This window comes from Xenopus laevis, chromosome 9_10L (genome assembly GCF_017654675.1).
Source record: "Xenopus laevis strain J_2021 chromosome 9_10L, Xenopus_laevis_v10.1, whole genome shotgun sequence".
Classification (NCBI taxonomy): Eukaryota; Metazoa; Chordata; class Amphibia; order Anura; family Pipidae; genus Xenopus; species Xenopus laevis.
Genome location: NC_054387.1, coordinates 61,292,318 through 61,314,514, shown reverse-complemented (window position 1 = coordinate 61,314,514; position 22,197 = coordinate 61,292,318). Strand labels below are relative to the sequence as shown.

The following is a 22,197-nucleotide window of genomic DNA, read 5'->3' as shown; positions in this document are numbered from 1 at the left end:
TGATTGAGAGCAATAATGGAGCGTAACCTGGGCTGGATCAGAGCCACAGTGCTGTTACTGTAGAATGAATTTAGCAAACAAGACTATAATAAATGGGCTTGATCAGTGACAGCTTTAAATGCTTGCGGATTCTAAACAGAAAGCTTCTGGGAGACCGCTTTGCTTTTGGCTGTCGGCAAATGGAAGAGGCTGCCTAAAGGGAAATATTCCCTGTACCATAAAGGTGGAGATAGATATTTTGCCTTTGCTCTGACTTTTATTATGAGCTGTTATTTGCCTTTGCCTAGTTTTATCCATTATCGTATGATTTATTTTGAGCTTTCTGGGTTTTTTTCTTATAAATTGCTTTTTTGTTTATTCTGAAGCAAACATATCAGGATCAATAGGATTAGGAAAACAAGTCATTTGTGTCAGTGCCCCAGTAAATATGGGCGATGGGGGTAGTACCGGTGCCTCAGCAAGCTGAGATAATTTCATTAGTTCTTCTTGAAAGCAATTCATAACTGGGGCAAAACTTATATTTTGGGGAGATTATCTGCATTTGGAACTTTATGGACACAAGAGAAACTTTGAGGTCAGTTTATCAGTCAGTTTACAGTAGATGTCGTGTGGTGCTAGGCATATTCCAATAGATCTTCCCAACTCTCCATTGCTTATAATTACTGGAGCACTATGCCCCTATAATTATGCGCAAAACACAAGCATTACATCCCATTAATATAAATTAAACTAATTATACATAAATGCTAAGAAGTTCAATACATAGTGAAATGAGGTCCCAGGTCCATACATTCTATGAAGAAGAGGAGATTGAAACAAAGTGTGTCAGAGAGGGAACATGTGAATACGTCAGGGGTGTGTTGTAACAGAAAAACACTACTTAAGAGGTTCCTTTAGAAACTGGCTGGCTTGAGAGCAAGGTTAATGTGGGAGCTTGTGTGATGCAAGATGGAGAGCATTCTAGGGATTATGGAGCAATAAGGAAAGCTGATCATGCAGTGTTGAGAGAAACATGAGAGCAGGTACATGGAAAGGCACAGAGGAGTGCCTAAACTTGAAAGTGTTTGCACCACTTGGGGGCCAAGAGAAAAGTGTAGAGTGCTGTAGAAGGATCTGATAAATGAAAAGCAGTGTTTTTTGTCCCCTCTCAGTTTGCCAGAATGGCACGCAAAGCATAAGAGAGAATAGAAGAAAGAAAGAAATTCTCAATAGCAATTACATTTACAAATACCAGTTAAAATGCGTAACTGGAAGTGTAATAAGGAAATGTAAACCTTTGAAACATATGACAGTAAAATTGCTCAAAGCTGTCTTTCAATTCACATTATTTTTTTCTAGTTTTCAAGATGAGTAGTTTTTACACTGCTAACATATTGAATTTAAAGCAAAAGCGCCCCCTGCTGTTAGGGAGAAAAGGAAAGTCTTGTGATATGGCTCTGCTCAGATATTGAAGTTCGTGAGCAAAGAAGAACTGATGTTTCTATGGTTAGTTCTAACCAGATCAACATCACAAGACTTTCCTCTTCTCACTAACTGTGTTTTGAGTTGGCCAAAAAAATAGCAGGTGGCACTGTTGTTTCAAATTCATATTCACTTTACACCAGTCAGGTGCCCTGTGGCAGATAGTGGCATTCTACACAAAAGTGTACTATATTTTCTTGGGATAGTGTGTATAGTATGGCAAGAAAGAGCAGGGCTCAAGCCTGTATGGTTCCAGACGGCCGGTTGTAGATGCTACAAATGGTATGTGAGTCTGAACTCAGAGGGCTTTTGGGGTCATTAGATTATTCACACTGGCTCTGTGTGATGTATCAGCACAAACAGTACAGTATTTCAAATGATATCCCACAATTCCCTCTGCACAGGGAGCCGTTTAGAATAATTGGGAGGATATTGCTGCATGCCTCTGAATTACTGTTATGATGGAGATTTGTTCATTGTGGGATATCTCTGGTGTGTGATATTATGTGCTTTCAATAACTAGAGGCTCTGGGATTCTGAGTACAGAACACAAGATTTGGCTTTTCTACAAGACACAAGACAGTTAATTCTTAAGTCATTTTTTTGCGGTATGTCTACACTTTTACATTCCATATTGCTCCACTGATCTATTTATTCTATCCATAATTACTCAAGAAAGACTGACCGTCATATGGGTAGAGTGGGAGTTTGGGGCAGTATTACACAGTCAGAAGTAACAATAGTTTCAGCTTGGTATGGCAGAGATAGATTTTTGTGTTACATTATTACCCCACAGCACAGGGTTTTCTACCAGGCTAAGCAAAAATCCTATTCTTTTTTATGGTTGAGGTTGAACAACACTACATGATGTTAAGGCCATAATGGAATACATTAGAGAGAGCTGAGAACTGCACTGTAATGGCATAATAAACGTTGTAATATTGTTTTACATATATAGCACAATGCACTTTATCCACAGTTGATAACTACAGATACATACTTTCTAAAATCTGAATATGAGAAAGCGGTCCAATTTAAGATACACCATTGATCCACCCTGGCCATGGCCATTTATAGCAAAGCATCCCCAATCTGCCACAAATCCCGCCCACTTTCTAGTATGATGTGTTCTATTTGTAGGTCATGATTTGGGACTTTCAAACAAAAATGGGCGCCATTAGGAAGTGTACAGATTAAGTTACAAATGCAAATCTAGAAATTTCTATTTCACAGCTAAATTCCCAGCTTGGATGTGTTATATCACACAGCTCTCATGAACATTTATAACAAGCTACTTGATAATTGTTTATGCAGGAAATAAACACTAATTTTCACCTTATTTTATTTCTTCAAGTTGAGTAAAAAAAATATAATTCGCAACCAACAGTTTTTGGGTGTAACCCATTTCAACTGGACTGTAATCATTGGATTTAATGTTAAATCCTTGAATATGTGCTTTATATGTTTACATAAGGGAGTCTTAGTGTTTTCCACCCATAAGAACTATAGATATTTTACATTATAATAAATTATTAACTGTTAACTACTATACACAAAATGGGCTCAAGTCTTTGTTAAATAAAAATGTTCCATAATGCTCTTTGTATAAACTTCCAGTAGATGAGCCTTTTTAATCTGTGTTCTGTAAACAATGCTCTGTGAGTGTTCTAGTCCAGCCCATTGCTTATGTTACACAATTCCTGCCCCACCCCGTATAAGCTTTCATTAGTGTTCTAGTCAGACTCACTGCTTAAGTTGCAGAAATCCTAGCCCTCCCCCTGTAGACTGCACTCACTGCCTGATTTACAGACTCCCTGCCCCACCTTTGGTTTTTAGTCCCTCCCACTGCTTGAGTCACAGACTCTCTGTCCCTCCCCTGTAAGCTTCTATCAGAGTGTTTTAGTCCCACCCACTGCCTGGGTTACAGACTTCCTGTCTCTTTCCATGTGAGCTGCTGTTTTATTCATAGTCATGGCTTGAGCTACAGAATCTCTGCCCCATCCTGTGTAAGCTGCTATCAGAGTGTTCTAGTTCCACCTACAGCTTGATTTACAGACTTCCTCCCCAAGTTATTGCCATTGTTTCATTGTCCCTGGGGCAGATTTATCAAAGGTCGAATTTAGAATTCATGTGAAATTTCTTTACTCTAATAAATTCGAATATGCTCACAACTCGAATGGGAGGTTATTTGAGATAAAACTTGAATGTAGAAAACTCGAATTAATATTACCAACCCAAAACTCGAATCACATTTGATTCAAATTCGATTAAACGTAAGTGTCAGGAAGGCTATTAACATATTCAAATGGGTCACTGCACCTCTGCTATTGACTTCTACATGAACTCGGTAGGTTTTTGGTGGCGAATAGTTGAATATGAGCTGTTTCCAGGTTCAAGATTTGATGAATCTCTAATTCGAGTTTGGATTATTCCCAACTTGAATTTGTATGCTTTGACCAAAAATCCAACTCAAAAATTCAATTTTGAATTTACAATTCGAACCTTAATAAATCAACCCCTAAATGTATGATTCTGGCCCTGGTCCATAACTAGTGATGTACTAGCCATGCCAATTAAATACCAGTGGGATTGTTACACAAGCTGTGGCCTTCCAGATGTTGTTGAACTTCTGCTTTTAACTGCCAGTTTGATAGCTCTGTGATTTACATATTTTTTTGTCTCAATTCTCACCTATATCCCTCCGAAAAAGATGTGACTGATATTCATTGAAAGGACTGTAGTTCTCTTATTACTTTGCAGTATATTGAATATTTTTCTTATTTCCCAATCCTTAGTTGTAAGGTCAACAAGCCACTTCTTAAACATTTCAAAAGAATGTTTGCATTAAGCAAGCGAGGGAAGGCAAATACACCAGTATGAAAGGGTAACTCCAACATGAATAAGCATTGCTAAATGCATTCCCACACATGAGTGTCAAGATGAGTGTGTACTGAGCCTATTATAGACTTTACTGTACTCACACAGTTAACAATGTTTCATTGAGAGGCAAAGAGGTTTAACTTATTTAGCAATGTCATTTCAAGGATGAGCCCAAGCCAAGGATCCATTATCCACCTATCATTGATTCAAGTTACAAACATTTATCACTAATGATCCTTAACCCAGTAATTTTCTATGCTGGCTGAGGGCCAGTGATGTCAACAATTCTAAACGATGCTTGTGCTTGTGATAAAGTGTTGCAATGATATTAACATTGATCCTAGGTCCCTGCTTGTGAGAGATATAGCCATGAAGTAAGAGAGCAAACATATAGTGGGCGTCATACGTTTTGATTGGACACATTCTATTCTAGACCTGAGAACATTGTCATTCCCTGATTGGATACAGGCTGCTGTTATTGGCTATAGATTGGCTAGACCTGTGTTCTGATAGGATACAGTATCAGATGCTACAAAATGGTTAAAAACATGTTAGTTTTTCACCTTCCAGACACTTTTTTCAGTTCAGTTATTTTCAGATTGTTCCCCAGAAATAAAGACTTTTTGCAATTACTTTCCATTATTTATTTTTTACAGTTTTTCCAGAATCTAAGTGTAAAGTTTAAGGTACGTGTCTCTGGTTTTTCAGTCTGGCAGCTCAGTAATTCAGGCGCAGACTCTGAAATGTTACAATTTTGCAACATTTAGTAAATACATCTCTCAGTAGCATCTCCGGAGTTTTAGCAACTATTGTATCAATTCCAACAGTTGCCTTTAATGAAACCCAGAGATTCTGCTCAGCAGGGACAAAGATAAGAAATGTATCAACTAAATAAATCAATTTAGAACAGCTTACAGGGTCGGCGACCCCCCCTCCAAGAGCTGTTTTAGAAGGTGAAAAATTACACTTTACTCTTCAATATTAGAAAAATGGTGACACAGAGAAAATAGAAAGAAATTGGAAAAAGTCGTTATTTTTGGTGATCTATCTGAAAACAACTAGTTGAACAACCCATTTAAATATAATCTTTATTTAATCCAAAACAAATAGATTAGCATCCAGTTCTCCATGGCAATAATAAAGCCCAGTGTGGTTAATAGGTATCGTTATACAGCTCAGCATGCTCATTATATGTATATAGATATTTAGCTTCATTATAGAGCACAGCAAGGTAATTAGTAATATACACAGACCTTCAGAGCCATCATTACTTCATTCCCACAGTATCACTGTGTAAGGATGCACAGAGTAATTATACAGCATCGTATTATATAAAACACAACTATATATATATATATATATATATATATTATATATGCTACAATGGTCACTTGTAACTCTATGGTCCATATGACCAATAGATGATGTTCATGTTTGATAATGATGGGGGGGGGGTATCAGAAGCTTGGATAGATGCTTTTTGGAGGCATGAAATCCAGAGATGGATGAAGAAAACAGAAAGTGAGGATCTAAAAGTAATGGACTCACTTTCCTTGAACTGCACCACCAATAATATTTATTCAATGTAGTATGTCAAATCGTTCCAACCCAAATCCCTTTCTCTGCTAGCTTGAGGTTACAATGTTATTGTTGCTTTTTATTTCTTATACGTCTGTATGTGACTAATTCAAAACTGCAGAGCTGCAGAACAGAGTTCAAAACGCTTACAGGATATAAAATTGAAACCAACTCCAAATTGTCTATATAATGCTAAAAGTTAGTTTTTACAGATACAAAAATGTCTTCACATTGCCCTTTTTCTGGGCAGGATTCATCTGTGGTTACTCATTCTTTATTTACCACAAGTAACGTAACTAGAGGGGGGCGAGCCCTGGTCCGTGATGTGCAGCCGGGCCCACCCCCGTCCGTATGCGATTTTCCGCCCAGTATCACTGGTGCGTGAGCTGCCGGGGGGCCCTGAGGGTGTGCGTTCCCTGGCCCAATTGCACCCCCTGCTCCCCCAGTAGTTCCGGGGGAGCAGTGAGATATTAGTCTCTGTGTTTTATGCACCCATGCGTCATGGGGCCAAATGCAGTTACTGTCTATGGTATCTTACTGCATTCCCTCTGGCATTTGCCTCAATCCACAGATTGACAGTCCTATAGTACACCCTATAATAAATGTGGCCCAGACATGTGGCTGTTGTTCCAAGTGAAGCCTATACTTAAAGGGAATATAAAAGGGGTTGTTTACAGAGGGCCATATGAAGTGCTAGGTCACTAAGGGGTGCAAAATGATGCCCCTAAATGCTTAGGCACTTGCATCTGAGCCTCACACATGAGGCAGGTTCGGGGCAGCCCTGTCTGCCATAGGGCAGGTAATAAGGACAGGGGTCCTTAGAACTTTGCACCCCCCCCCCCTTAACTTGCAATTCTGCATTGATCCAGTAGGTGGGGGATTCATTTTTAGAATGATAAATTTGTAAAAAAGCAGCATCAAATTAAAATGTTATTTTGTGCCAAGACTGGGTAATTTCAGAGACAGTACAGTCACAGACAGAAATACCCTGTACCCTATTGGGAACATTAGTGGGTGATATGTGCTTGGTGGAGCTTTAACTTTCAGCAAGCAGAACTCAGTAATTATCTTGGCATTAAACTGCTTAAAATGCTGAAATAATCACTCTTATTTTTAGCCTCTTTTTACTGCATTAATGAGTACCATGTCGGCACCCTAGCACCCAACAGATCATACACATTTCATACTTACTAATTATCTCACCCATGTAGCCGCTGGGCTCTCATCACTAATTATTTCCAGTATCGCAGGCTGTCTCCCGTTGGCAGTACCTGTCTGCGGCCTACGTAGCATCTTTATAAACAAAGGGCAGAATTAAGCTGCCAATAGAAATTGTGTGCTTTTGAAATACAAGATTTTGGGCAGTCTTGTCTTCAGAAGAAGAACGCTCAGTTCAATTTAGTGTCCGGGCGATTTTTGGCCAGATATCATTTGGGCACATCAATGGGAAGGGTCTATATGTAGTGTGATTTGCAGCTAATTCAGCCTAGAAGGGCCAGTCTTCAGCTTTGCTTTAATATTGGTTCATGGTGCCACATTTGTCCTGTCAGGTATCCCATTATCTGCACAATTAAATTACAAAATTAAATACAAATATGCCCTATAACACTATTGCATATCTGACACAAACCTTTACATTTGCAAATCCCATGATCCCCCTTACAATCCTTGCAGATGCAGTGTGGCTGCCCCCCTCCTATATGCTGGATGAATAGAGTGAAGCAGATGCTTGGTGCATATGTAGAAGTGCCATTCTAGAAATGTGCACAATGCCATACTGGGAAAGGTTCACCGAAACAAGAGCCACAACATATGCAGTGGACACAACTGTTGGATAAAAGGTCTGCAGTACATGGGAAATTGCACATGGTTCAGCTTCCACTCTCTGTTATTTAAAAAGCCATAAAAATGTTTTAAAAATATTAAAACAAAGTCTGTGCAATGACACCATCACCTGACACTTCTATATGAAAGTGGAATTTAGTATTTTGCAGCATCCAAGCTCAGCAGCACAGAGTTGGTGCTTTATGAACAGAACTGCAGGCAGAGGCAGAAATTTCTGCTGCATCCGCTGACATTGATAGATGGCCTCTTAGCACAGGGAATAACAACAAGCCAACTTTAAGAACTCGAGAACTTGAGGATGTGTTTGTTACAATTCCTGAAAGCTAGGTGGTGTTCACACAGGCTTCTCCCTAATATGCAGCCCGGACTGTGGGTTCTGGCAAATGCCAGCGGGACTGCTTTAAAATGGATAGAATTAGTCACTATTTATTGGGCTGGTGGGGGCTGTTTGGGCCTCTGTGTACTTGAAATGCCGGGACCTATTTTGACTCCTAGTCCAGACCTAATTCAGCCATTTCTGGTTAAAGAAGGATTTATCAATGATCAAGTATCGCTCTGTTTAGTAAGACAAGTACAAAGTCCCATTAAGAAGTGGGGTCAGAACCATACCCCGGTGTAAACTTGTAGTGCCATATTGCTGACATATTGATTTGTCTGACTTAATAACAGCCACAATCAAAGAACCACTGGCACCCAATGTGCAACATTCTCCATATTTGAAAATGGTCCCAGTTTCCATGGGATATTCGCATATTATGGACCCATAAATAGATGGGACTGCCAGGAAAGAGGGTGAAGTTTTTGGTAGATTAGGGACATACTGGGGCATAACTCGGCATAGACTGGTAAAACTAGTTACATATCCTAAATTGACCTGTTATTGGCTGTTATGATTTTACAATAAATCCAAGCAATTACATTGAGTTTTGGAGTTAAGTCCATCAGGCTCCCTGGCACAGACAGTACAGAAATGGTTATTCTAACAGCATTTAAACTGATAAGATGATGAAAAATGACCTGTCAGAGGTTGCCTTCCGGATAAATTAGATCAGATGGGATTAGAGTTGCGCAGAAACACAAATCAGAGATTTGGCTGCCTTTCCTGCTTCCAAATGAATGTAATTAACTCATTTTCTCATTATTAATAATCTGCCTGTGATTTTAGACTGAGCAATAATTGCATTTAATATAACCAAAGAGCACAGAAGTTTGAGAAAATGATAAGGATATAAAAGGAACATGGAACACAGATCTATATCAGTGATGTCTAACCTGCAACCACCATCTGCAGGCCTTTGAGGATGTTAGGAGTTGTAGCTCAAAAACAGTTCCAGTTTAACAACTAACACAATACTACTATAGTAACTACCATAGAAACATGTGTAACATTGTGGGTAAAATGAAATTGCAGGTGCAAAGTTCTGCTAACCCATGCCAATCAATCCTCATGAATCATTTGCTGGGTTGATGTTTGAAAGCAAACATTTGACTTGTTGCTATGGGTTACTAGAAATTGAGCAAATTTTGTGCCTGCTACCTTGTTAGTCTATGTGAACTATACCAATGGCACATACATAGAACTAGAATTAGTTCAGGGGAATACCTATGTTTTACCCATGTTTTATGGTATCTCTCATGAGCAATGCTATGAGCAAATTTAGGCTGCTCTTTCTACTAAACGTTGATTGGAGGAAGTGGAATATCTCTCTCTCTCTCTCTCTCTCTCTCTCTGCATATATATACATATATATATATTGTTATTGTTTTTTGCCATTTGCTTCCCTCTTTGTGCCATCCCGCCGGCGATTTACATTCTAGCCGGTGGGAAGGCAAGGGAAGGCAGTTCAGGGAGATTAGTCGCCCTGAAGAAGGGGAGATTTGTCACTGCGCGACTAATCTCCTCGAATCTGACCATGTGTCTCTGTCCGGAGGCAACTTCGGAGAACTAAGCGATCTGATTGTCATCCCATGGGCGATTTACATTCTAGCCGGCGGGAGGCAGTTCGGGGAGATGAGTCGCCCCAAAGAAGAGGAGATTTGTCGCTGGGAGACTAATCTTCCCAAATCTGAGCTTGTGTCTCTGCGCTAAGGGTTTCCGCAACTTCGGGTGACTTTGGAAAAAGAAGTGCCGCGAGTGCCATGCTGCAGACGATTTCTCATTGTAGCAGGCGGAAGACAGGGGGAAGCAGTTTGGGGAGATTAGTCGCCCTAAAGAAGAGGCGATTAGTCACCGGGCGACTACATCTCCCCGAATCTCACAGTGTGACCTTACCCTTACTGTAGATACCCCAGTCATTGGGGTAGGTAGAATCTGCTTTTCATCTTCTATCTTTTTAAAGTTGCAGGAAATTTTTCAGGCTGTGTTTACATGTCTTAGATGAAGAGGTTAAGATAAGGGGACTGACAGGGCTCAGGCAATATGTATTATATGTATCCTATTCCTGCAAAGGTCAGGCTCAATCCAAATACCAGTCCCATGCGGCTGTAAAGCTGTAAGATGTGCCAGAATCTAGATCATGATACTGTACATGAAGATATCCCTTTTTCTGCAGATGAGATCCAGCATTAGAATCCTTGTCTGAATCTGGGCAGCACCTGATCTGTAGCTTGTAGGGTCTGTGGATTCATACTATACTCATGCAGTGAGTAATGAATCTGAATAAACTTTAAATTCATATAGACTGATTAAGTGATCCTCTTTCGACAGATCCACAGCAAGACATAACCCAATTCCAATAGGGCCTAGCTGAAACCACAGACTCGCTTGTAAAAAATATATTCATTTACAGCGCTGCAAATTATGTTGGCGCTATATAAATACATGTTAATGACTCCCAAAGTTCAATCTGAACTTTCAATCTGATGAAGCCCAGCTGATCAGTTACTAACAACTGTTTAAGATAAATCATAATTGCCTGTTTTCTTTCTCGCTACAAAACAAAAATTCATTCTCACTTTTAGGGTACAATTGGTTTTAAGTTTGTATTATTTGAGTTATTTAGCTTTTTGTTCAGCGGGTCTCCAGTCTCAGCAATTGAAATCTCCAGTCCAATTTCAGCAATCTGGTTGCTTAGGTCCAAATTACCCTAGCAACCATGCATTAATATGAATAAGAGAATAGTATATGAATAGGAGAGGGCCTGAATAGAAAGTAGAGAGTTGAATAATAAAAAATAGCAGCATTATTCTGCCTGGGGAAACCTATTCTCCCCAAAGCAAAAACAAAATGTTTAAATTTAGAATTAAAGGTATGTAAATATCCTGTCTTTATATAATTAGCTTATGGTAAATAATGGTTTAAACTTACTGCACTTAATTTAAAAAAATGATAATGTCCCTGTGATTAATTGTCCCTTGAAAATGGCTGCAGTGCTTCATTTATTGGCTAAGGGAAGACATTTGTCCCAGACTCAAAATGGCTGCCTGTCTCAGTAACCAAGCACCCCTCTCTGTGATGGATAGAACAGCACAAGCCGCACAGACCGGGAGTATTTTAAGTATCACAGTGAGGCACATTCCCATTTCTTGTCATCATGATCAGGGTTGGTGTTGCTCAGAGCAGTCACATCAAAGATCGACTGTAATTAGACCGGATCGCTCCTTGTTCTGACTGCAAGGTGTAGAAAGTGTCTGTTGGGAAGGTTTATTTTAAATAGATTTCCCCAGAGAGTTACTCCGAGGGATTGATATCTTGGTGGTTGATAAAAGGAAATGTTCTTCCGTTTGTCAGTGAATTCTGCAACATTGTCTGCTGTTTTAGCCTTCAGATAAATATACAGTAATTATACTTTCTGACTGCACGATAAGCCTTTTATAAGGGAGAGATTCCCCCTCTAGCATACAATTAGTTGTATGTTTATAGTTACAGTCAGAAGATAAAACTGTCTGTTATGCACCAGCTCATTTCCTTTGCACCTATGTAGATACTGAGCTTAATCTGACCCTATTCATAAATGTACCTGCTCCCATACACCAACTTGTGTGCAGCTTGAAGGGCCCACAAGTTGGTTGGTGGGTACAATACATACAGTTAGGTCCATAAATATTTGGACAGACAACATTTTTTCTAATTTTGGTTCTGTACATTACCACAATGAATTTTAAATGATGCAGTAGACTGCAGACTTTCAGTTTTAATTCAGTGGGTTGAACAAAAAGATTGCATAAAAATGTGAAGCACAGACTGGCATGTACTGGTCTGGCACCACTGCCACTAGGAAGGAATCATTTCTAAACCACGTCAATACCATGTTTCACACTGTAACAGCTTCTGATTTCTTTCTCTTTTCAGCCGTCTCGGTTATGAGATACAGTGCTTCATCATTCGGATTTGCTGTAAGTTGGTTTATTTGAATTCACTCTGCTTTGTCATTTTTTTCCATTCATTGGTGCAGTATAAGGGTATAGCTTAATGTGTTCACACAGCATTGCTTCACTGGGGCTCATTTATCAACACTGGGCAAATTTGCCCAATCAGTGGGCAATCAGTGATTAGCTTTTTAAAGCCAGCTGCAAGAAGAACAATGAATGCATCAATCTGATTGGTTGCTATAGGTAACAGTCCATGGGCAAATTTGCCCAGCATTGATAAATGTACCCCACTGTCTGCACTGTTTGCATTTAAAGATTTGGGTGAGAGCTGCCATAGTGGTTTCCTTACCCTTACTATACTTAAGTCTTAGGATTTACTTAATTTTTCTTTATACATATGTATTTATACAGTACATACATTTAGGAGATGCCATATTCTCCATTGACAAATACAATGACAGAGCAGTGACTTAATAGTAGGAGGAGTAGACAAGATCCTACAGCTGCAAGGAGGAAATGGCACTCACTACTCCCTTTGTCACTGCATATACCTGTATATGCACAGGGAAGCACAAATAGTTCTTGCTGGGGGGGCCCTGGGTAGTAAAGTTCAATTCCTGCATTTACTATTCTATTTATTAACATTAGGTGGTACTGTTATAGTGCCAATTATAGCTTATGGAAAGCAAATGTGCTGAAATGACCCTTTTAGCTATCATAGACCAGGCTGCTGAGGCTATGTTACAGGGAGATTTTGGCCTGAAAATGAGCACTTGAGTAAATGGCATCTATAGTGGAGAAAACTATATGTGGGCCATTGAGTTAATTGCCTCTATTTAAATTTACCAAAAGCTGACAGTACTCTGGGTGATATTCCATGCTAGTTCCTTGCAAGATATATATATATATAATACACAAAAGCCATGAATATCTTGTAAATGATATCCTTATAAACGGTGAGTTCTGATGTCAACAGTTATAAACGGTGAATTCTGATGTCATTTCTGTCACATGACTCACTGAAAGTTGTGTATTGTAATAAAGTACCCCCAGTTGCAAAATATGAGGATATTAGAAGTTACCTCAGAGTTATATTTTACAAGAGGGGGTACTTTATTCACTATATCACCAATTCAGACTGGGCTTCCTAAGGCACCAGAGAACCTTACATTCATAGCCTGCTCTCACGGAATCCACTGGTACTCTGGCAGGACACCATGAGCCTAGATAGATATCTGAGCAGTGTATTTATGTCTGTTGGAATCTATTATGGAATTGTTGTCTGGGTCTCCTGATATAACAACAAGGGCTGCAATGACTAAAGAACACATCATGGGCATTTGTAACTGTCACTATGTGCTCTGAATCTATTGATCTATGGTATTTTACTGTTTAGTTTCCACTTGTTTTCCACCTTGTTGTATTGACACTTGATGGTATAGCCATTATTAAACATTTACAGATGATACAGCCAATATATATCTATATATATATATATATATATATATATATATATGCTGTAGATAGTACAGACAATATTACAAGCATAATGGTTTAAAAAAGAATTGGTGAGCACAATTTACCCTTGTTTGTTATAATTTATACAGGAGCAGTGGCCAGCTCCATGGTGTAGCTCCCACCCTTTCCAGCTATAGTCGGGTGATCCCATTGGTGGCCAATAAAATGGCAACCAACCATGTTTCGGGATTTTAACCTTGAAAGCAAGCGATTTAAACTAAAAGGTGTAATCAAGCAATGTAATTCTTAATGAATCAGATTAAAGTTGAGTGTAGGACTGGCCAGACCAGGGATGACTATGACGTAGTTGGCCAGTTTAAATATATTGTAATATATGGACAAACAATCCCTGTTTTGTTTAAAGGATAAGGCATTTTAGTAGCTCAAGGCACAAAATGTCTCAATGTCCTAAATATATTGCTAATGGGTTGAGTGCAGAGATCTTATATTTTTCTTTATGAATTCTGTGGTTACAGCCGCTTTGTACCCCCTTAAACAGATACTGACACCAGAAATTAAACTCTTTTTTTACATCTATCATAATATTGCCTTTGAAAGCTACTTATAACTTTGCCATAAAGTATTTGCAGGATGCTTTTGCACCATGTCCCATTGTCCCTGTATTAGGGGGCTGCCATATTTGTGCAGTCGAAGTCCGTTAGCATTAGAAACTCATAACTGACAGGCTGAGATGGGACAGTCAGGTTCGCAAAACAGTCAGGTTTAGAAACTTTAACTAACAATAACTTACAAAAACAAACATCTCAGCAAAAAACAATCAACATGACCTATAGGTAACTTTTAATGCACATTAATATTTTAAAAAAGTAGTTTTTTAGTGTCAGTGTCACTTTAACGTTTAAAATTGGTTATTGGTGATCACATTTGTTATAATATATATATATATATATATATATATATATATATATATTTACAGAAGGTACAGTCATTATGATAAATACAGATGGTGCAGCCATTATTATATATACAGACTTTAACCAAGAAATGGCTTATTGACTCAGCACTATTGACACGTGTTTAAAAGAATTAAATGCAATTATGAATATTGTTACTTTGTACCAATAGCAATTACACCCCAGTCTGATTCCATTACTATTATTTTTAATCTTAGGTAAATATTTTTTTTTTGTTTAGTTGGATGCTGTCCTGGATGTTTTGTCATCAGCAATAGTATTGTGGAGATACAGTAACGCTGCAGCTGTACATTCTGCGCACAGGGAGTACATGTAAGTAGCGCCGCCATGTTTAGAACCCTCTAAAAGAATTAATATTGTGGTTTGTTCTAAGCTGTTGATGTATGTAATTCCCCCCTCTACCTGATGGGGAGCCAAACTTTCTGCACTATCACTGGGACCTTGACTGCTCTAACTGCACAGGAGCAGTATATTAAAACCACATTGATCCTAATCCTGGAGCTGCCTTATTGATCACCCCAGATTTATGTTGTCATAACAAGTGTCTCTCACAGTGCCAACACTTAAAACGGTTGATCTAATATTTGTTCTGGGCATTAAATGAACATTTGAAACCATAATTAGTCTATTTTTTAAAATGAAGAAACGAAGCTGGCGCAGATGTCTCATTGTGAGAAAAAAAATTCTGTGGTTCTCATTATTTTGGAGCCATTTCTTCAGAGCCCAAAAGCTGTTTTGGATAATGAGGTACCAGCTGAATTCTAATAAGTAGCCTTGGGTTGCTAGGGAAAGTGCTTGCTAATGAGACTGAGCCGGGTAAGGGTGGGTCACAGAGATGCCTGATATATATAATCTTTTGCTGAGATAAAGGGACCTTTCCTTTCTATTTCCTAACAGTTCAGCCCCTGTGGAGTGAGGAGCCAAATCCTTATTTAAGTGCAATGTAGTTATGGGTTGTAATACCTCTCAATGGGTCTCAAATGCTCTCCTAGATAGTTCTGTCCAAACAGTTGTACATTGCGGAAGGGAAAGGATCTGCTTCTCTCAGCCTGCATTTTTTTCTGCAAAGCTCCATGTGCCCTCGGCCTTAAAGTCAAAAATAAAGAGGGACACTTACACAAACCTTTGTCCCATTCAGTAGAAAGGAGGAGGGTATAGGTAGTAGCCTGTGACCCAAATACATTGTGGGGTGAGTATCCCAGTATGGTATTAAATGACTATTGTGAGTTAAGAGGACTTTGGTCCTTATGAATTGTTGTAGGCCAATGAGTGGAGACAATGAAACTGCTACAATAATTAAAGGAACAGTAACATCAAAAACATGAAAGTGATTTAAAATAATTAAAATATAATGTACAGTTGCCCTGCACTTATACATATGGTATCTTTGTGCCAGAAATACTATTATAGTCTATAAACAAGCTGCTTTGTTAGTCATTCAAGCACAGGATACATAACAGATAACTAAACTCTGAAAAATCCCATTGCATGCTACAGAGCTTATCTGTTTCTCCTTTTTCAGCTTTGAATGGCTGCTCCTATGGCTACACAGCAGCTTATTTATATAAATTATAATAGAGTTTCTGAAGCAAACACGCCAAGTGTACCAGAGCAGGGTAACAGTACATTTTATTTTAATTACTTTGAAACACTTTCCTTTTTTGGTGTTACTGTTCCTTTAAAGGAGACCTTAATCCTAAAAACATATATGGGTAGAATGCTGTATTTTATATACTGCATTGCACCAGCCTAAAGTTTCAGAAATTATATACCAGTAATGATCCAGGCCTTCAAAGTTGTGCAATGAAGCTTCCCATCTTACATTTTAACAGGAGTGTCAGTGGCATTGCACATGCTCAGTGTGTTCTGGGCAGCTGAGGTTGTCACAAACCATTAAACTAGGGCCGCGCCGCACAGGCGCCCAAGGCAAGCCGGCAGACGCGGCGCTGGCTTAGCCCAAGTGCGCATGCGCAAGGTGGCACTCGCGTGTGCAAGAAGAGCGGTAGTTTTTACTTCTTTTGTGCTTCTGCGCATGTGCGAATTGGTGCGAATGTGCGCATGTGCAGGAGCGCAAGAAGCCGTAAAAACTACAAAGAGTCGGGCACCGGACTGGGGGTAGGCGACAGAGGAGGTGCGTGCCTGGCGCCCCCCCGGCTTTGCGCCCTAGGCAAGTGCCTACTCTGCCTACCCCTAGTTCTGGCCCTGCATTAAACCAAAAATGAGGTTAAATGTCATAGAAGCTGATTCTACCGGGCTGATAATTAAATTCTGATGCAAGCTGCATTGATTTCTGCTGACATGTAATGTGAATCTGAACTAATTAATAATCAGTCTTGTATCTTATATTCCTAGATAATATAAGAAGTATAGTAACTCTCTTTAAGTTTAGCCTGATGTTTTTGATTATTCTTTATTTATTATTCACATAAGTAAGTGGAGCCTTAGTTTATAATACATTGTGGTTCAGGGCAGGATGTTTGAAGAACGTTTGGACCATAGCCCTGGTAAGTACTTTCACCCCACTAACTACTGCAAATCTCCCTGTATTTGGGGAGAGACAGTCCATTATGGGGAATTGTTGTCAATGTAAACTGAAATCCTTCATCCTTTATCTACATTATTTTCTGCTCATAGGTCTGGCACTCATCACTCAGGGCTTCCCAGGTCAGATCGGAGGGGGGGTGGGATTCTCTCTGTACAATCTGTCGCCCAATCTGTCCATTCCAAGACTCTGCCTTTGTTCATAAGTGGGGTCCATGTTCATGTGAATAAATGCATTTTATCACATATTTCAAGTATTGATTTCTATGCTTCTTGGCCATTCTATGAAATGCTTTGTGCAGCATAATCCCCACTCCATCAGCCCTGTCGGCAGGCCTGTGCTTTCTGGGAAAGGGAACATGAGGCCTCGGTAAAACTGTGGATGTGAATTCGCAGGGAGAGCAGCAAAGGAGGATATTAACAGAAATCTATAACACTTCATACATTATTCAGTGCAGAACATAATACCAGGGGAGACACATCCAGACTCCACCTCCCTCTCTCTCGTCTGACCCTTTCGTTTATATTAGCTTCTCTTTGCTGAGGTGGAAGATATTTTCTTTTTTCAAGGGCATTTACAGTGTTTGTGTCTTTGATGTAGACATTACTTGCAACAACGGCACATTTATAAAATAGAAGGATTTTCATGTGTTAAGTTACCCTTAAAGTAAAAGTCCACATGGGACTGTTTTCTTGTAGATCCTCCTGAGTATATGAATCCAATACAGAGACATACAGAGACCTACAAAGCTCTTATTCTTTGTAACAGATACTCGTGGCCTGTTCTCTTTCCATGGTCAGGCAGAGGGCGGGGCTTGGCCTAGACTCAGAAGCTGTACAATGCACGTCGATATGCAGGGAAATAAAAACAGATAATAGAAATGCTTGCACCATCAGATTGCTTTAGATCTCTAGAAATAAAGGCAATTGAAAAAACCCTTTCAGCCTATGCAAAAGTCAAAGTTTGGATGCACTTGAATGTCCCTGGGGACGGTTCATCAAAAGGCTATTGCAAATAGGATTCTCTGGAGGGAAGGCTTAGCTCCAGGTATGAAAAGGCATTAATAGAAAACTATACCCCCAAAATGAATTTTTAACAAACAAATATCTGTATATGAGCTGTTTAATGCAATATATTTTTATAGAGACCTACATTGCTTGAGGGTATAGTCTTCCTTTAAAGGGAAACTTCCCTTTAAAATGAACTTTTGACGGGACATAGCCAGTGATATTTTCTGACTCTATCCTAAATATCCAGTTTGCCATTCATGAAACTACCTGGTTGCTGGGGTAATGAATGAATATAATACCCTATACCCCCAATGGGACACACCAAACACACACACCAAAAGGGGTGGGGTAACATAAAAAATGCATCGTTTCGGGGAAAAGTAGGGGCAGCTCTGTGCAGAATGGACGTGTTCGGGTAGGATTAGAGGGTCTTATGCAAATAAAGTCAGGTATAGTATTCTGTCTTTTGTGACTGATATTTGATTGATGGCCAGTTTGGAAGTTGCAACTGGTTTGTTTGGAAGTTGCAATTTACCTGAAGGCTAGCTAGAGATTTCTGGTCTACACCATACTAAAGGTTCACGTATTGCTGGTAAGAGCTGGAGGGCTTATTATCTTGGAGCCCATCTTTTGTATATCATGGGTGCCAGACCTGCATTGCTGCTTAGTACATAAGGTGATGTAAGTACCTCCCCTCTCCCTAACCCGGTGTCATGTTTGCCAAAGTGAAATATCCCAGTGTTGCAGCCGACTGCAGAATAAAAGAGCCAAAGACTTGTGAACAGCCTACAGAGTGGGCTCATGGCGTGTTCCACTCGTCCTGCCAACCTGTAAGGCCAAGTGATGCCAGCACTGCAATAAAAAGATCTGTATTTCTGTGGCTCGTTGCTTAAAGGGGACACTGTCCGACTTTATTCTTTTCTCTGGTTTATTATATACAGCTGATATATTGAGTGGCATGGGAATTTAAATATATATATATCCCCCTTAATTTTTTCTGCTGTGTAACCAATCCTAGCTTGGACAGACTTTCCCCATAATTACCCATAATTATACCCCTCCATTTATTTTATTAGCTACTTTCTCTATTCTAGTGATCACAGTCCCCTTAACTGACTCTATTGTAACCAATCCCAACTTGCATACAAAGTCAAGTTAGGGGATACAGGTAATGACACTGGCCTAGCCACATGCCAGTCGTGAATCCAATGAATAAAAGAGAGCTGATACCTCTTAATGCAGCAAACGGGGTGATCCCAAGTTTATTCCATGGTGCTGGAGACACAAGATCAAACGTTTCGGGACCACATGGCCCTTCCTCAGTGACCAATCCCAAATTGGCCAGCCTTTCCCCATAACTGAGCCTATTCATTCCCTTTATCAGCTTAGTCACTCTTCTCTCTACTTTGGCTATTTCATTACTTCCCCTTATATATTCATATATAGTGATCATATCCCCCTTAAATGCCTCTTCTCCAGTGAAACCAATCCCAAATTGGCCAGCCTTTCCCCGTAACTAAGCCCTCTCATTCTCTTTATCAGCTTAGTCGCTCTTTTCTGTACTTCTTCTATTTCATTAGTATCCCTTTTGAGCACTGTAGACAAGAACTGCACTGCATATTTAGATGGGGTCTTACCATAATAGTTATCTCGTCTCCAGTGACTCTATACTATTTTACTGGCCCTGCCTTTAAGTTAATTATAAGTATAGGCAACAAAAAAATACAATCAAGGGGGTTGTCACAGCGTGGCAATAATGGGGCAATATTATCACATGGGCAACATACACATTCTAGTTGTTACCATACCTAACTAGGAATTTTGTTTGAAATGTTGGACGTGGGACTTTAATTGAACGTCAATATACCCCAACCTATATGCATAAGGGGGCAGAGAAAATCATGGGGCAATTTTATTGTCAGCACTTGAAGTGATAGTCAGTAGTTCACCTACCCACCACAGGTCACATTTGAATGATATTAACAAGTAGGGGTGCCAGGGCACTATCCACAAGGAGTGTGTATGTTTTTCCCATGCCTGTGTGGGTTCCTCCAGGTACCAGTTTTTCTCCCGCTCTCAAAAACCTACAAGAAGTTTAATTGGCTCCTGATAAACAGACCCTAGCATATGGATATGGTCCTTAGATTGTTAGTTCCACTGGGACAGAGGCTGATGGGAATGATGTATAATTTGAAGAAAGTTATACAGAGTGTCTGTTCTGTATAAATAAAGGATAATAATAATTAGAGTGTTTGAGCCCTGCCCACTGTAACTCCCACAACAATAGTTTATCAGTATCTGGGTTGCCTATCTTGATCTCTGTCCTTACCAAGATTCCAAGTGATTGTTATGTGATTTGTTCATTCAATGCCCTTTTCTCTGTTTCCATCCCAAGGGCTTGCTGTATCCTGGGGGTGATATTCTTGCTTTCCTCCATCTGCATTGTATCCAAAGCCATCCATGACCTCTCAATCAGGGTTATGCCAGAAGTGGTAAGTAACCTCTTTAAATCTTCCCTCTTTATACATTTTCAGGGTCCAAGTAACACCTCAGCAGAAGTTATAGAAAAACAAAGCAACAGCCCCTCCCCACCAAAATATAATTATGGGTGCAACTACCACCATGTGCATGGTCTGTGATTCTTTCCCCATGTACAGTATAGTGGAGAGAGAGAGCGATAGAGAGAGAGCAGTTGACTTTTTAGCTGAATGAGTACATATGTTCTATGTACAGGGGGACACGCATAATTGTGCTCTGTACAAATCAATGTCTGGAGAAATAACAACTCTGCACTAATTACCCATCTGCCATAGAACAGAGGCACACGGAAAGGAGGAGAAATTTCCCAGAAAAATAAATTCGCACCCCATCACCAGTCAGTATTTTCTGAGTATAATAAGCTCGAAGTGGTAAATCTGTCCTTTTCATTCCGCTGCTGCATCTTTACTGGGTGCTAATTTATTTCATGTGAAAGTGGGTTCACATGAATCACAAAATCTCTCCCCATTCGTTTTCAATGACAAGAGCTTGGGTTTTTGTTGTTATGCTACATGCATTTTTAACCATGTGTCTATTGGATGTCGGGGATCTGGAATGCAGCACAATAGATTTTATTATGTTATTATACTATATACCAGGGTCCATTTTAGTGACTGATTGGTGGTCAGTACCTTCTTTTCTGTGACTATAATCAATACACTAGAAAACAGAAAATAATAAAGCTATTGTTGTACAGTACAGCAGCATGTTGCCTGTGAACTAAACACAGTGAAGTCACAACTGGGATTCTTTTTTTAGCAATATGTGATAAATATGGTAAAAGCGAATATTAACAGTAAGTGAGTGCTGGTTCCTTTGAGATTAAAAAAGATGGTTGCCCTGGACCCTAACACCAGAGGGGCCCCTTGGCAGAATAAAATATATTGCATTCTGTATGAATCGTTAGCTCTTTCTGGCATATGCTAAACAACAGGGTTGTCCAACTCAAAGGGCTCTAGGCTTGTTAGGCCACAGACTGAATCACTACTGAAGAACCCCTGCTCTTTCTTTCAGGACGGCTTTCTCTTCAGCGTTTCAATTCTCAGCGGGATCCTTTGCTCCCTCCTTGCAGCAATAAAATTCATGTTGGGAAAAGTCCTAACGAGTCGAGCTCTCATAACAGATGGTAGGTTCACTTTTTGGATGTTTCTATTTGCCACTACGATGTAGTCCCTTATCGCTGCACAGTCTACCTCTGAAGGGGTTGGACTTCCCAGCACCCACTGAAACCTGAAGGCTATTGGTCAGTATTATGGCCTCTCACAAAATCTATTTGGGCACAAAACGTCCCATAATGCCCCAGTTGCACAATGCATAAGCTTTTAATATAATTGTAGATCCCTGTACTTAATGGTGTCAAGTGATGTGTCCTAGTGCTTACACAAAGGCTAGTCAGTGTATCACTCTTGGCCCTACTTCTCTCACGATCAGTGTCGGACTGGGCCGGCGGGACACCGGGAAAAACCCCGGTGGGCCCCGGGCTCTTGTGGGCCCCGCCGGCCCAGATCCGCTACTTAGTGGGGCGGCGCGACCCCACTTTGTTTGGGGTCGCGGTAGAATACAATGGCTGCGCATGCGC

At 39.9% G+C, this 22,197-nt stretch overlaps 1 protein-coding gene across 1 annotated transcript in view; it reads left to right on the top strand.

Moving 5' to 3' along the window:
• Positions 1–22,197, top strand: part of tmem163.L (transmembrane protein 163 L homeolog) — a 42,194-nt gene that overhangs the window by 10,134 nt on the left and 9,863 nt on the right. Inside the window, 4 exon segments of the mRNA NM_001092814.1 lie at positions 12,056–12,099; positions 14,749–14,840; positions 20,476–20,572; positions 21,633–21,744. Of these exon segments, the coding sequence (NP_001086283.1) occupies positions 12,056–12,099; positions 14,749–14,840; positions 20,476–20,572; positions 21,633–21,744 (345 nt within the window).